Source organism: Calonectris borealis, chromosome 10 (assembly GCF_964195595.1).
Source record: "Calonectris borealis chromosome 10, bCalBor7.hap1.2, whole genome shotgun sequence".
In the NCBI taxonomy this organism is placed as follows: domain Eukaryota; kingdom Metazoa; phylum Chordata; class Aves; order Procellariiformes; family Procellariidae; genus Calonectris; species Calonectris borealis.
This window is the reverse complement of record NC_134321.1, coordinates 9053962-9067849: the sequence shown is the minus strand read 5'-3', so window position 1 is coordinate 9067849 and position 13888 is coordinate 9053962. Positions and strand designations below refer to the sequence as shown.

The following is a 13888-nucleotide window of genomic DNA, read 5'->3' as shown; positions in this document are numbered from 1 at the left end:
TTCCCCGAAGCATACATACTCACCAGAACACATCTGCAAAATGCGCATGGGCACAGTGCACGTGTTACACCAACAGCTTTGTTGGGCCAAAGACTACAGGATTTGATCCCATGTCGTATTTTAAAATACGAAGGCATCTGTGACTCTAACATGGGGAATACTCTGCAGTACGGTGGGCATTGCCTTGCCTTTCTTTGGAGCCCCTCTGCAGATTCCTGAGGTACTTCACTAATCTAACCTAACACAGAACAATTATCACATCAGACAGAATCTGCCAACAAATTAACATAGGAGCTTCAATTTAGAAATAACAAATAATATCAGCTGCAGCTCAGGAATAACTCTGATCTTGAAAGATCCCCCAAGGGTTATGCAAATGAAAACTCATTTACAAATGTGAAACTCCTGTTCTTGGGATGAGATCTGAGCTGGTACATAGGTCCTCCTGCCCGGATTTATTAGCGAACCAGGCCTTCCTTGCAAGGGCTGCTTTCCTGACAGCACCGAAATACAACCAAGTGCGGAAGGCGGGGTGGCTCCTCCATGGTATTCAACAGTTCAGAGACAGACGCGAAGAAAAATGTTGTGTCAAACTGAAATTGCTAAAGAAACCTTAGCCAGGCCCTGTTTGCAGGTGATATAAATAGGGAAGGCAGCATATTGGTTTACATCAGCAGTGGCATTTGAACTGATTTAATTACCAGTGCCAGATTTAGCCTGGACTCGGGGACTAGAATCTTGATAATTACTGAAAGGACCCAAAGTGACTGGGATTTTCCATCTCCTCGCAGAGATGAGCATGTTGCTACTTACTTATGCTCAGAACCATTATATATAGTCATACCATTACAGGCTGGGCCAGGTTTTTACAGAGGGGCAACATATTTGTAGAAAGGTTGAAGCAGTTGGGAAAAAAATGCTGGCTTTCAGGCACACAAGCCCTTCCTCAGATGTACCTGGAAACTTGCTTATTTTTCTCAGCTGAGCTAACCTGGTCTGATTTCTACAGATTATCGCAGCTATAAGTGCACTGCAGGTGTAGCAAAGGTGCCTTGGTTCCAATTTAAAAAAAAAAAAAAAGAGAAAATAAGTGTTTTGCTGGTGGTGCTGGGGGCAGAGCAGAGAGCAGAGCTCCGGCGCTGGATTTGCTCCTAAAGGATGGTCTGACAACTGGAGGACAACTGAAGCTCAGTGTTCGTGCCAGCCAAAGGACCAAAGACGAGCTGCTGCAATAAAAGGGGACTTGCTCAATGCCAAAGACATATCAACCATCTCATTGCACTTAAAATGTACTGGGTTTTATTCCAGAGCAAGCCTTGAGCTGTCTGCCCTCCAACGGGCGAGCCTACATCTTGGGGACCAAACGTGCCTTCTCCTACGGTGATGTTGCATATCCAGACCGCGAGGAACACGCGAACAATAAATGCCATGCTCGCACCTGCAGAATGGCCAGGCAACTGTGGTACAGAACAGCCACGTCACACATTGCAGCTAATATTAGCATCTACCAGCAGTATTTGGCACCCATTTTTCCTTTGATTTCTTTGTCTATTAATTTCTGCACAATGAAATGCAAAGTTCATTTCTTCCTCCTGCCTCATCACCTCTGGTGCCAAATAGACATAAATTACTGTGGAAAGGTTGGAAATTTAACCTTAGCGTTTTGTTTTCAAAATGACAGCTGCCTGTATGTTTAAAAGTTGTTTAAGGAAACCTCTCTGTTTTGGAAGATCTGCAGGTGAGTATCCTATAATGTGGCTGATGATACAACAGCTTTTCTCACTTGACGGCAGGTGTGAAGCCTGTGTACCAAGCTACACAATATCCCCTTTCTGGGATCACTTTTTTGCTTGTTTTTTCATGGATCTGTGTTTTTTAGGTGGATGCTGGGATCTTACTTAGGGCTATGCCTTCAGCACTCAACCCCGCCAACAGCAAACTGCATTCACGTCAAGACTTGACCTCACGTGCGGCACCGAAAATAAGTAATATCTCATAAAGCTTGAAATAATGGGTGACTTATTGCCTTATTGTGAATATGCACTCTCCAGAGTCTCAATGGAGAAGCGCTTGCTTAGGAGAGTCCACAATTCACAGCAATGGCTTTCCACCATGCCTGTGCTGGGCAGAGGTGAGCTGGGGTCACTCATCAATGGTGGTTGAAGTGAAGCTTCATTGATAATAAGACAGAAAAAACCATTGTATCCTGTGAGCTCCTTTGAGAAACATGACTAGTTGGCTCGTGGGCACGTACCTTTTCACGCAGGACTCAATCATGTCACTCGCCATAAGCTTCAAGCGTTGCTCTAAGTGTTTTCCAAACTCCTCCTCAGGCCAGTGCAAATCCCGAATGAAGGTCTGTAGGGCATCAAGTTTCCAGAACAGATCTTCCGAGGTGCCTGATCCATTGCTGGCAGGGCAAAACGAGAACAAAAGTCATAAGTGGCATCAGGCTCTTTGTAACCTGATGTGGAGACCATTCCTGCAACAAGTGTAGAGCAGACAGTAGTTTCATACACAGGACAACGCTGGCAATCTCCACCATCAGGATTTTGAGTTTTACCATACAGTTGCCTAATCTACCTTGCTGTCATCACCCACAAAACTTTCCAGACCAGATGAGTAAGACAACATTATGAGTTACACATATTAACAGGAAGAATGTGCGTATGGTAAAAATCAGCCTTAGTTAATAACCACATTAACGTATGTGATTATTAAGAATTAAGGCCAGAAATTGTGGTAGAAAATCCTCGATCAATAATAACTGCCATACTAGACTGTATGCAGTTATTAAGATTTAGGGTTTCATGCAATTCTCCCCCCTCTGAATTATATCTTGAGTTTGCTTTGTCCCCCCCAGTGAGGCCCCGTTTCCAGGTAAGGGACAGTGCTAACAAGTGGTGAGCGAGGACACGCTTTATCTCTTGAAGGGCTGAAAAAAAATCGGGGTAAGTCAATTGAGCTAAGGGCGCTAGACATCTCATATCCAGGAGTTTTGGCAGGATTGACCGCTGCACCTTTTCACAGATCTGCCTCTTGCAAAGGCATCTATAGGACAACAAATTTCTATTTTTTTTTTAAATTTATTTTGCAACATCTTTGCTCTGTCACAAAACTCTGAATTTATCTCCCAAGCCTATATTCTCTTACCCACACCCCTGCCCAGATGGAAGTCTTTGGTCCTGCAGTGTGTAGCTACATCGGCTCTTTTCACAGTAGAATTATATCTCAAACCTCCACTTACAGAATAAAAATACAGAACTGGATTGCACTCTGTTTGTGCAGAGAAATTTATGCATCCGTAACCCTTTTCTCTCCCTCTCTCCTCCCTCACTTTTTTTTCAGAACAATTACCAAGGGAGCTTCAAGAGTTTCAACCCCCTCCTCGCATACCACTAATGCTAACACGGTAATTTATAAGATATTTAACACACCATGCATTACCACTTGTGCTGACATCATCTATAGAAACAGATGAGGGAGGGTGTTTCTATTGTGACAGATGCCAGCTGCATTGAGTTAATGCTAGAGGAGATCGGAGCTAATGCATACAGGGCTACTGCAAGGTGAGAACCGTAGTCCCAACATGCTAGAGGGGTCCTGCGGGGTCCTGTGCTAACAGAGTTAACGAGATAAAGAATGAATCGTCTCGGTTGTAGGAGAAACGTATCTGACACTAAGCAACAGGTAACATGTCCTTGATGGAGGGGAAGGGTGAGTAAAAGGAAACCAGGGAGATGAAAAGATAAAGAATCAGGCATTTCCTTTAACCAGGGGACCAGTTTGTACAAGAGTCTCAAGTGTTCATCTACCGCCAGTTTTTAGTTGCGCCTGGATCAAACCTGTGCTTGGGTATAAATGAGCTTTAACAGTCTAAACCCAGTTTTGGAACTGCATGAATTTATGTTTTAAATAATTAAATACATACAAATACAATAATTGGTATTTACTACAGCTGCATTATGACATCCATTTGGTTTCAAAATTTTAAAAGTATTATTCTTGGTCTTTTTCTCACTTTTGATTAGGGCCCCATGCAAGTAAACAATATACTATATTCATTTCCAAGATGCACAGTTAATATTTTGCTTGTGAGCACCGCAATTACTCTAATCACGCAGGCAGCTTGCAATATACCATTGATGCTCAAGCGTTTTCAGAGGGATTATCCAATTTTCTGTCATGACATGATTCTTATCTTTTCAAGGGCAATACCACAAAGCATGCACAGAGAAAGATTAAAACTTTCAAGTACTCTTTACAGACAACTGCCTAAGCTAGCCTTTAATATAGCTATCTTAGCATGAATATGAGTTGTATAGCTTTGAAACATAAACGACCGTGCTAATATTTAAAAAGTTTTTAAAATCTATTAAAAAAATCAAACATCAGTGTTTGTTTTACTTCTGGTTCGTTACCACTGCTCTGCAATACGGCCTGCGTGAGGCTGATGGCAGAGGCATTCTGGTGGACTCCAGGTGTAGATGTAATCAAGGGTGTTTCAGTAACAGTAATGGGGGTAGTTTTGGGGGGCTTCTTCAGTTCTACCTTTTAAGTGAGAAGGTAGGAAAAAAGCAACACACCTATGTAGTGCTGGCTGAAACCATCCTATGCCAACCCTAAATAACCCTCGAGGAATTTGGATGGAGAACTGGCAAGATCTCAGTTCCTGTGCTAGGACATCTCGGGAGATGAGCTACCTCAAACGCTGAGATGCGGGTTTAGCCCACTGTGTACCACCCTCCACACTGCTTGGTGGCTGGGACTTTTAAGGGAAATCTGCTATAAAAACAGACGTTGCCTAATCTGTGCTCAGCCAAGGATTTGTAGTGTGTCCCCCCTGAGCTCCACCTGTGCACCTTGGGACGCTCGGATAGGGACCTGGGAGCACAAAGCCCCTACAGATCGACTGCTTTGTCACTGTGCCCAATTTTCCAGGCCATAAGCCAAAGGTCATGTTGAAAATATCTTTCTTTAGTTGGCCGTGGCATTATTCAGGCTGTAATGATGGCTAGGGAGATTTAATTGCTCTCTGGGGCCTCCCCCGACATGAATAAGAATTGTTGCAGGGTGTTTCTCTTTTTGTTTCATCAAAATCAAGACAAAAATTATTATCTGGAAAATGCGGAGCTTCCGTTAAATAAAATTCACTTTTAGATCTACATCTGGTCCACAGAAATTAGTTGACTGGCATTGAAATTGGTTCATCTTCTCTTTTGGACAAAACTCTTTGCTGAGACACATAATATCACATTATAAGCTCTGTGGGTCGTATGTTGTTCTGACCAGGTCCCGTTGTCGACAGCTATTTTGTAAAGCAAGATACTTGCTCAAACTCTCAGTGGGAGTACGACAAATTTTCAAGATTTATACAAAAAACCCCTCAAAAGACACATGCCAGAAATTCACTAGTGTCTCATTCAGAAAACGTCTAATTAACTGTATCACTCTTTAAAGTTTTCTATAATGCACAGAAACAAACAATACATATCCATGCCAAGATTACTTTAAATTTAAATGAGATCTAATTTGAACTGAATACACACTCAGAATCATAAATAGCAGCCATCCATGACGGTGCAGAAAAGCTAGGCATTTGTGGGATGCCTAGCGGGATGTTAACTGGTAGATTTGGTACTTTAGGGAGATTCACATTTGGTAGATTCACATTGGGCAGATTACTTGTTAAACTCCTGTGGAAGAAACAGACAGAAAGAAAAAATACCATAACAGTGACAATGCAGATGTGGCAGAAGCACGTGACACTCATAAACAAATCTGCAAAGTTCACAGCACGACGACAGTTAAAAAACTAAAGCAAAACATTTCAGAAAGAAGCATGAGTATGGAAGCTTAAGTGTACTGGGTTTGCAGTCTGCAATAAAAAGCAAGTTACTTAAAAAAAACCAAACAACAGAATGAAAAGAAGAAGAATCACAAAGTAGCAAATTAACAGAGCACTCAAACACTCACAGAAAATAACTCCACCTTTCAGAGTGCAGAAAGCAGCGATTACTTGGAAAAATCTCTCTGGTAAGGAAGTGAGTCTCAGTTCTTACGCACTCAGTTAGGCTGGATGGAAGAGCTAAACTAAGAGACCTACTAGAGAATTGGGATTCAAAACAATAAACAGAGCGTTTGAAATTCCAGCCCTGCAGAAGTCCGTAAGAGTTTTTCTTGCCACCAAATTCAATGGAGTTGGGATTTCACTCCAAAACCTCTCTGTTGATTTTGTACTCTACAAATAACGAAGATGTGCTAATCTGGAGCAATGAAATGGTGAACCACAAGGTTCCTCCTCAGTGAAGACTCGTGCCCTGATCCTGCACTTGCATTCCTGGGTGCGGAGAAAATGGGTGCCGCAGGTTGCCCAGCTCTACATATGTGCACTGTAAATGAACTGCACTTAATAAATCCAGGACTGGTATGTGAATATTTCTTGACTGGAAATGGACCGTGGGGTGATTAAGACATTCAAAGGTTAATTTATGAAGCATGCGTACTTGGGCATCATGACTTCAATAAATATTTTCAGACATGCAACGGTTATGCAAATAGAGATCTTTCAAAAGTGGGCTAGTGTATTAATTAATGCGACGTACTCTCCTGAAACAATGTGCGGTGTAACAAGCACCACATGCCCAAAGTTTGCAAAACACCCTGACGTATTTTAGTGTGCTAGGTCTCTAGATAATAATTGGTCTAATTCTGTTCTAATGAGTATCTCATCACCATTATATTTTACATGCAAAATAAAAATGTCATGGGATTTGGGAATCAGCAAAAGATAGAACTCAATTACCCAACTCCCATTTTCCTGGTTCAGGTAAGAAGCCAGTTTCAGAGGTATATCTTGTTTCTGCCTTAATCCAGGAACGCTGCATGCCACACTGGGACACAACCCATAGATGGTTTTACAGTCCCCTTTGAGGAACAAAACCAGATCCTTTTACACTGTTTTCACCTGATCATTATTTGGGCTCAGTGAAAATGGAATCAGGACTTCAGGATTTCAGCTTCACCCTGCACTGCTGAAGCTACTGGAAGCTTTTCTATTGATGCGCATGGACACAGCTTCAGCGTTCAACGTTTCCTGCTCTCAGCGACCGCACCAGGACATGCCACCTTAGGAGGGCTCTCCCATTCCCCTGGATTAAATTAGTTACTGTACAGGCAGCATTATCTGGACTCTTGGAAAACTATCAAATTATATACTATGTCTTTCAAGGCATATTAAAATCTTAGCAACTTCCTTGAGTCTTATTTTGAACTCCATTTCTTACTGCAAGTTTTATGTATCAAAACCCAAAGTAATGGAATTGAGCTGGCTATACTGAATGAATGTTTCCTAACGCAACAGAAGATCTGAACCACATCTCTGCAAGAGCTCAGCTTGTCATTGGTGGCAAGTCCTAGGGAATAGACTTTACCCTCATTCGCCCTTTGTGAATAAAATCCCCTGTTGGGGAGGAAAACCACAATCCGAAGTCTTTTTCTAGTGAAAAAAAAAAAGTACGTTCTTGTTTTCTTTTGTGACTGTGATTCTTAGTAGATTTGATTTCACGCTATCTGCTTGTTCTCTTTGTTAGGCAGTAAGCAGATATGAGAACTTACTAACGTAACAAAGCTGTCAATTGTTTCCATTCATACTGTATCTGCTATTAAGATGATATGATTATTGAATGAGACACAGACTCCATAGTGATTGAGAGAGTGTTAAATCTTCAGAAATGGCAGTGCATGTGGTTAGATACTGATATGGAATAAATAAAGAAATAGCAAGAGGTGGACAACATATAAATGTATAAGGAAAAGCAACTTAAATAACTTAGCCAGATGGTAAATACATAAATCAGAGGACCTTTGGTTTTAATATTAAAATTCAAGAAGTGACAGTGTTATATTAATAAAAACACTGTATTAATAAAATATGACTTCTAGAGTAAACAGTATACTATATTCACACGGAAACATATTTCTTTTATACAACACATTATTTTGCTGATGCAAGGATATGTTGCAAGAATAAGTTAGTACTCTTAAAACAAAACAAAACAGCAAAATAATGGAGTATATTATGTTAACATACAGTAACTAATTTTAAAAATATTCTCCTGAATTGACATGCACAGTTTTGCAGGTTCAACCGATCTAATTATCTGACTAACAGTTGCAGTGAGACCTGTAAAAAATGATTAATATTACCAACAAATGTTCCAGCCTGCAGTTGCTCAGACCATAAAACTACAGGTCCAAGATGAGAAACTGTTTCTAGAAGCCAGCCATGCCTATTTAATATAGATGACTAAATATAACCTCAGCCATCAGGCAGGGAATGTGGGCATTTGCATCAACAAGATGAGGGCTGTCTGATTTAAGACGACTCAGCTTCAGGACTGGATCCTGATACGTTTGATAAAAGACGCACACTGGAGCCGAACTGCTCGTTTTCTTGGCTTCTTCCGATTCACCCCCGTTTGTGTCTGGTAACTGTGTAAATGGCTTTCACCTGAACTCTCTGCTGGGAAATTCTCAGTGCAAACAGACTGGCAACATACCCCTGGACAACATCCCAACACGCACACTGTACTGTAGCACCGATCACAGAAAACAAGTCCAATTGCACAGGGGCTGCTCCTGTAGAGCTGCCCTAGTACTGAAAGGAGGGCAGAAAAATCACAGTATTTTTACTGAGCTGTCTCTCGGCTTCAGAATAGAGCTAAACGAGAACGTTGTCCATACTTAAACGCTCAGTTCCTATGGGATGCCTGAAATGATTTAGTGATGGAAGATGCAAACGCCTGTCTCTTCCATCACTATAAATGCTTACAACCTTACTGCCTAGGCTGAGCAAATGCTCAAGAACAAATCTTTTCATAAAAGCCTTGATGTGAAGCAAAGAGCTTGATAGTGAAGTAGGCAGTCAAATCTGTGCTCTTCCTCTGACTGACACCCAGAATAGTAACAAAAATACTCATTTTCACTACAATGGTGCTTCTTTTAAGGGGAAACATTTTTCACTAGCATTTTATAGTAGTACAACCTTATAAAATGATTAGTATAATCATACTGTTCAAGTTCTTACATTTATATTAATGATACATTTATAAATAGTTTGCAAAGGGCTAGGGAGCAATTAATAGATGCTAAAGCCAGGACTACAGTGCGGTAGAGACAGCCATAGGTCAATGAGTAACGTCCTAGCCAAGCGATTGAAACTTGTTGTCATTGCACCGGCTTTAGCATTTGCTCAAAAAGATCTTTCAACACAGACACACACACAGAGACGCACACACACACGTACGTGTCTGCTGGCTGCAAGATAAATCAGCGTTCTCTGAGAAGCTAGCATGAAAAAAAACCCATCGCAAACCCTACTTTTCCAAGACCTCTCAACTCACCAGAGAACAGACCTACTCTGTATCCTCCGTATTTGGATGACTGTGCGAAGGACAAGTGTTCCACATTTCTCTGCGTGGATGCATACAAGCACACCAGCTGCTCTAGCTATAGGGCACGGACCCCCTGCAAACTCAGCAGCTCTGCAGAGGCAGATTACATAGCCCTCATGAGCACATTACATCGATGCTTTTCCCCCCCATGTTTTCAATACTTAACAGTATCTCTCTCACTGTTTGTGATTTCTATACCTAACTCCTTGTAGCATAAGGTGCAGAGTACTCGGCAATGAAAATAGAAGAAATACATGCTTGCAAACTGCCATCTGGTCAGGTTATGGAGGGCTACATATTTCAGCCTTGATCGCAAGCACGAGCATAGAGAAACCCTTTCAAAAGACTCTGTGTTGTGGAATAATTTCTTGGTTAACAGGAGATAATGAGATTTCCTTCTCACAATTCACTGTAGAGATCCAAAGCAGGACAACGGTAAGCTCGGTGGAACGGACAGCCACGTTTCTGGCCAATCTGAAGGCCCTTCTTCAAAGCAGAGGAAAGCCACGGAAAAACATACTGCAGTGTTCCCAATTCCCAAAAAGCTCTGCTGGAGAGGCGGCAATGGAAGGTCATGACTTGGATGGGTTCAAACTATCTGAGAATCAACGGCCAAAAATTCAACTGTGCTGCAGTATGGACATGTGGGGGCAGAAGGAGGTAGATACATGAGAGCAAATCAAACAAAATAAGTCTCTGACCTGAGTTTTTCTGCAAGTTCACTCTTGATCAGACAAAGAGGAGCAGGTGGTCTGCCCAGGAGGCAAAAGATGAAGATGCCTTAACATGTAGTTCTGAACAGCGCATCCAAGCTGTCATAGGAACAGATCCTATGGAACGACACCCCTCCTTCCCCTTACACAGTACGTGCCACCCTCTGCGCGTTCGCTGGTATCTTCCTTCGCCGGGTCACATCGCATTAAGCCTGCATTTGCAACTCGCACTTTTGTGTGCGAGACACAAGAACAAAATACCAACCAGTGAAGAAAAAAAAACCCGGAGTGCATCTTTTCACCAGATGGACACAAGCTTTTTGTGAAAGGCACCCACTTTCCTGCTGGAAGATATCTTTTAAATACCCAAGTCTGTAAGACAGACAGTCCATCCTGGGCTTTCGCTTGAAACTGCAACGCTCAGAGCACTCTGTAACTGGAACTTCAGAAGGGAATAACCATTACAAGAGAACTAAGAAAAGATCTTTTATAACTATCAAAGATAACTTGAAAATGATAGATAATGGCACATCCAGGGTTAAAGCATTTTGGCAGGCAAGTACGACAGCCAAGCACTTATGGACATCTACAGTTAAGCTACAAAAGTAATTAAAAGCCAAAACAATGTCAGCTTCTGACAAAAGAAAAAAGCAGAACGAATTGCTTATTGACTTCTTGACTGAGGTGGACAGGTACGCAGAGTTAACTGCCTCGGTTTCTTAACAGACAAGGAAATACAAACATATTCATTACTACAGCAGAGCTCTGAAACGAAAGTTAATGCTAACTTCGAAGTGCAATTCTGCTTGAAGGAGTGGCTGTAAAAATGGCATTCTCCTACTCGAAAGATCTATTTCTTCTATGTTTTCTGGGTCACATCTGCTTATTTGAAACAAGATTTTTTAGGATTTTTAATCCTGTTAGCCTGCAGACCAAAGACAGCAAATGGAAAGTGAGAGAGAATCCTGAATGCCAGCCACTTAACCCCACTCAAAACAGAGGGGATGATCAGGTGTCAAGAAAAGGCCTGAGATTTGGCAGGCAGAATCCTTACGGATGCTGAGGATGCACAAGAAAGAAAGGAAAAAACCTGGGTACTCAGACTCCAGGTTGCATATGGGAGGCTGGCTGCCGAACAAAATCTCTTTTCCTTGTAAACGGAACATATTTGGTGTGAAAAGCCCTGAAAGACCACACGTTCTTTTATACAGCAACCTCTGAGAGTGCAGTGCCACTTAACTTTGCCTAGAGAATCACAAAAAAAGCAGGGAAAATTGTCTTTCCAGAGGTCACCTGGTCCGAATCCCCTGTCTGCGCCACCATCAGACACATGCTGTTTGCAAGGGGTCGATCTTTCTCTTTTAATACCTCTATTAGAAGGAAAAGTCAGTTCTTTTCCTTCGTAGGATCTGACTTGGCTTTTTACAGCAAGCATGACAGGGTTCAGCAATGCTTCAAAACCTGTGAAATAACAACAGTAATCCAAAGCACATGCCACATTTTTATCATTCACCAGCTCTTGAGTTCAATTTGGGTTTCTCTCAGGCTACTCATTTCTTGCTGGTAAATTCCCAGTTCTCCAAATGTAATAATTGATTCTGCTTGAATCATCTCGCCTGTGTTTCGCTATGGTTTCTGCACGCCTAACCCTACAGGCGAGGGAGCTGGGACCCGGCAGAGCTGCCCTGGGACGCGGGGACACGTGCAGCCATCAGCCGCGGGGCTGACGCGAGAAGCACAACGCTGCACTGTCCCTCCGCGGGGTGGGTGGAAAAAATGAGTGTTGGGAAGAATAAGTACAGCAATGACTCACACAGGTTATAGGGCTGGACTGAACACAGTGAAGCGAGGTTTTTTGTTCTATTTGAGTTCAAAAGCAGCATCGGAAAAGGCCTTTTAGAACGGGATCCAAAAAGCCATGCCAGCTAAGAAGGTTTTCACATTTTCATGCTTCCATGTCCAAAGGCACACGGTTCAAACGGAGGCAGCAATGCATTTCAAAAAGTAAATACCATTTCCCTCATTAACTTGAAAACCCTGAAGAGATCCGGCCTTCTATTTTTAGCATTAAACTATAAAATCTAAAGCACTTTCTGCATGTCCAGTCTAATGTTTGCTAATTCATCTCTGTATGAATCTCCATCCATTTGCACCCAAATTCCGATTGTATCAAAGGAGGTTTCCTTACTTTACTGGCTCCCATGACTCCCGCTCAAAGCCCCTGTGAATTGACTGTGCAATTGAGGACTCCATCAGATCGACATATCTAACAACAAGTGGAGCAAACAGGTCTTGGAGGTGTTTGTGGAATTTTCCATTGCACAAATTATCTAGAATAGATAAATAAAAGTATAGTAAGACACTACTGTTACTAAAACCTCTGTAACAAACCACAGTGTGGCACTTCATTACACAACGAGTTTGTCAGCGAACAGGAAGAAACTTCAAGAACATAACAGGAGCTGGCAGCAGGCACCAATGCTCACGACAGAGACAGCAGGAGTGGCTTCTTACTCCAAACAAACAAACAGACAATGAATCTTCATTTCCATTCATGTCAAACTTACAAATACATTATTACTTCCTGTGAATAAAATGGGTGTAAGAAATACAGCATGGCAAACATTATGGCTTTTGTAGGTAGGAGAATCATTTCTTCTTTGGTTACTCACTACTGTGATGCTGGAAATTGTTCTCTGAGGATGAGTCCCTGGCTTTTTTATGTGGTCGTAGAGAACTAACCAGGGCCCTGGTCTGGGACCTAATTGAAGGCAACGTCAATTCTGCCCCGGGGAGCGGCAGGACCACTGGGGATAGTGCCAAATCCTCATGGGTTTTGAGGGCATGGGCCCATGCGCTTTGGAGAAGAGTCTTATTTCACAAAGCACTATTCTTCTGAACTACTCCTGCTTCCATTTACTTTAATATTTTCCTCCCTTAAATAAAATCTTTTAAAGCAGGGACGGTTTTACTCCATGTTAAATAAATGCAGTACATACATATAAACGATACACACATTCAATGACAGTGAGATAGAGTACCTAATTCCCTGCGTATCAGGCAGCCATTACCAAGAGACTTGAGAAGATGAAGCAAAATAAAAGTTCAACTTCTCACCTTCGACTGAGGCATTTGATTTAAGGGGTGTCTGTGTGCTTTTTTTCTAGTGGAAATGGAACAAAATCAAGCTGATGCTAAAAGAGTATGTACTGTAAATCTCTACCCATCTCAGTTCTCTGTGCAGTACAGAGAGGCTGAAAGTATTATCAGTAACCTGAGCCGCCCACTGAAAAAGAAATGATCAAAATACAATACATACAGTCACTACGGAGGGAATCGTTTAGAAGCTGAAAGAGCGGAAAGCTGTCCCAGGTGTCTGGGGGTTGCACCTCTAACGCAGCATCCATATCCACTGCAAACAGTGACAGGAAGGTCTCCGCGTGCTCAACCATTAAGTCTGACCACCAAGCAAAGGCCTTCAGAGTTGGTAGAAAAAGATAATAAAGAAGTATGTTAGTTCTAATAAAGCACAGGCAAAGATGTTAGGCCACATATCTCAAAAAAAAAGTGCATCCCATGGAAACTACCTTTATTGTAAAGAGAACAGTGCTTTAAAGTGCTAGCCTGCACAGACAGTGCTAATCACAGGAATTAGGCACTGCTATTTTAATACAAAGATTTCCTGTAGAGGATCTATTCGGAGCTCCACCGTAAAGGCAC

The 13888-nt window shown here is 42.0% G+C and overlaps 1 protein-coding gene across 9 annotated transcripts in view; it reads right to left on the bottom strand.

The window, feature by feature from the left end:
- The window catches only part of CADPS (calcium dependent secretion activator), a 223783-nt gene that overhangs the window by 37690 nt on the left and 172205 nt on the right, over positions 1–13888 (bottom strand). For 5 of the 9 annotated variants that reach the window (XM_075158712.1, XM_075158705.1, XM_075158706.1 and 2 more), the window contains 3 exons: positions 13488–13644; positions 12357–12498; positions 2255–2410 (listed from right to left, as the gene is read on the bottom strand). In XM_075158712.1, coding sequence (XP_075014813.1) covers positions 2255–2410; positions 12357–12498; positions 13488–13644 — 455 coding nt within the window. Of the gene's footprint in view, positions 1–2254; positions 2411–5549; positions 5697–12356; positions 12499–13487; positions 13645–13888 lie in introns of all 9 variants that reach the window. The other 4 variants (XM_075158710.1, XM_075158703.1, XM_075158704.1 and 1 more) reach the window with 1 other exon arrangement.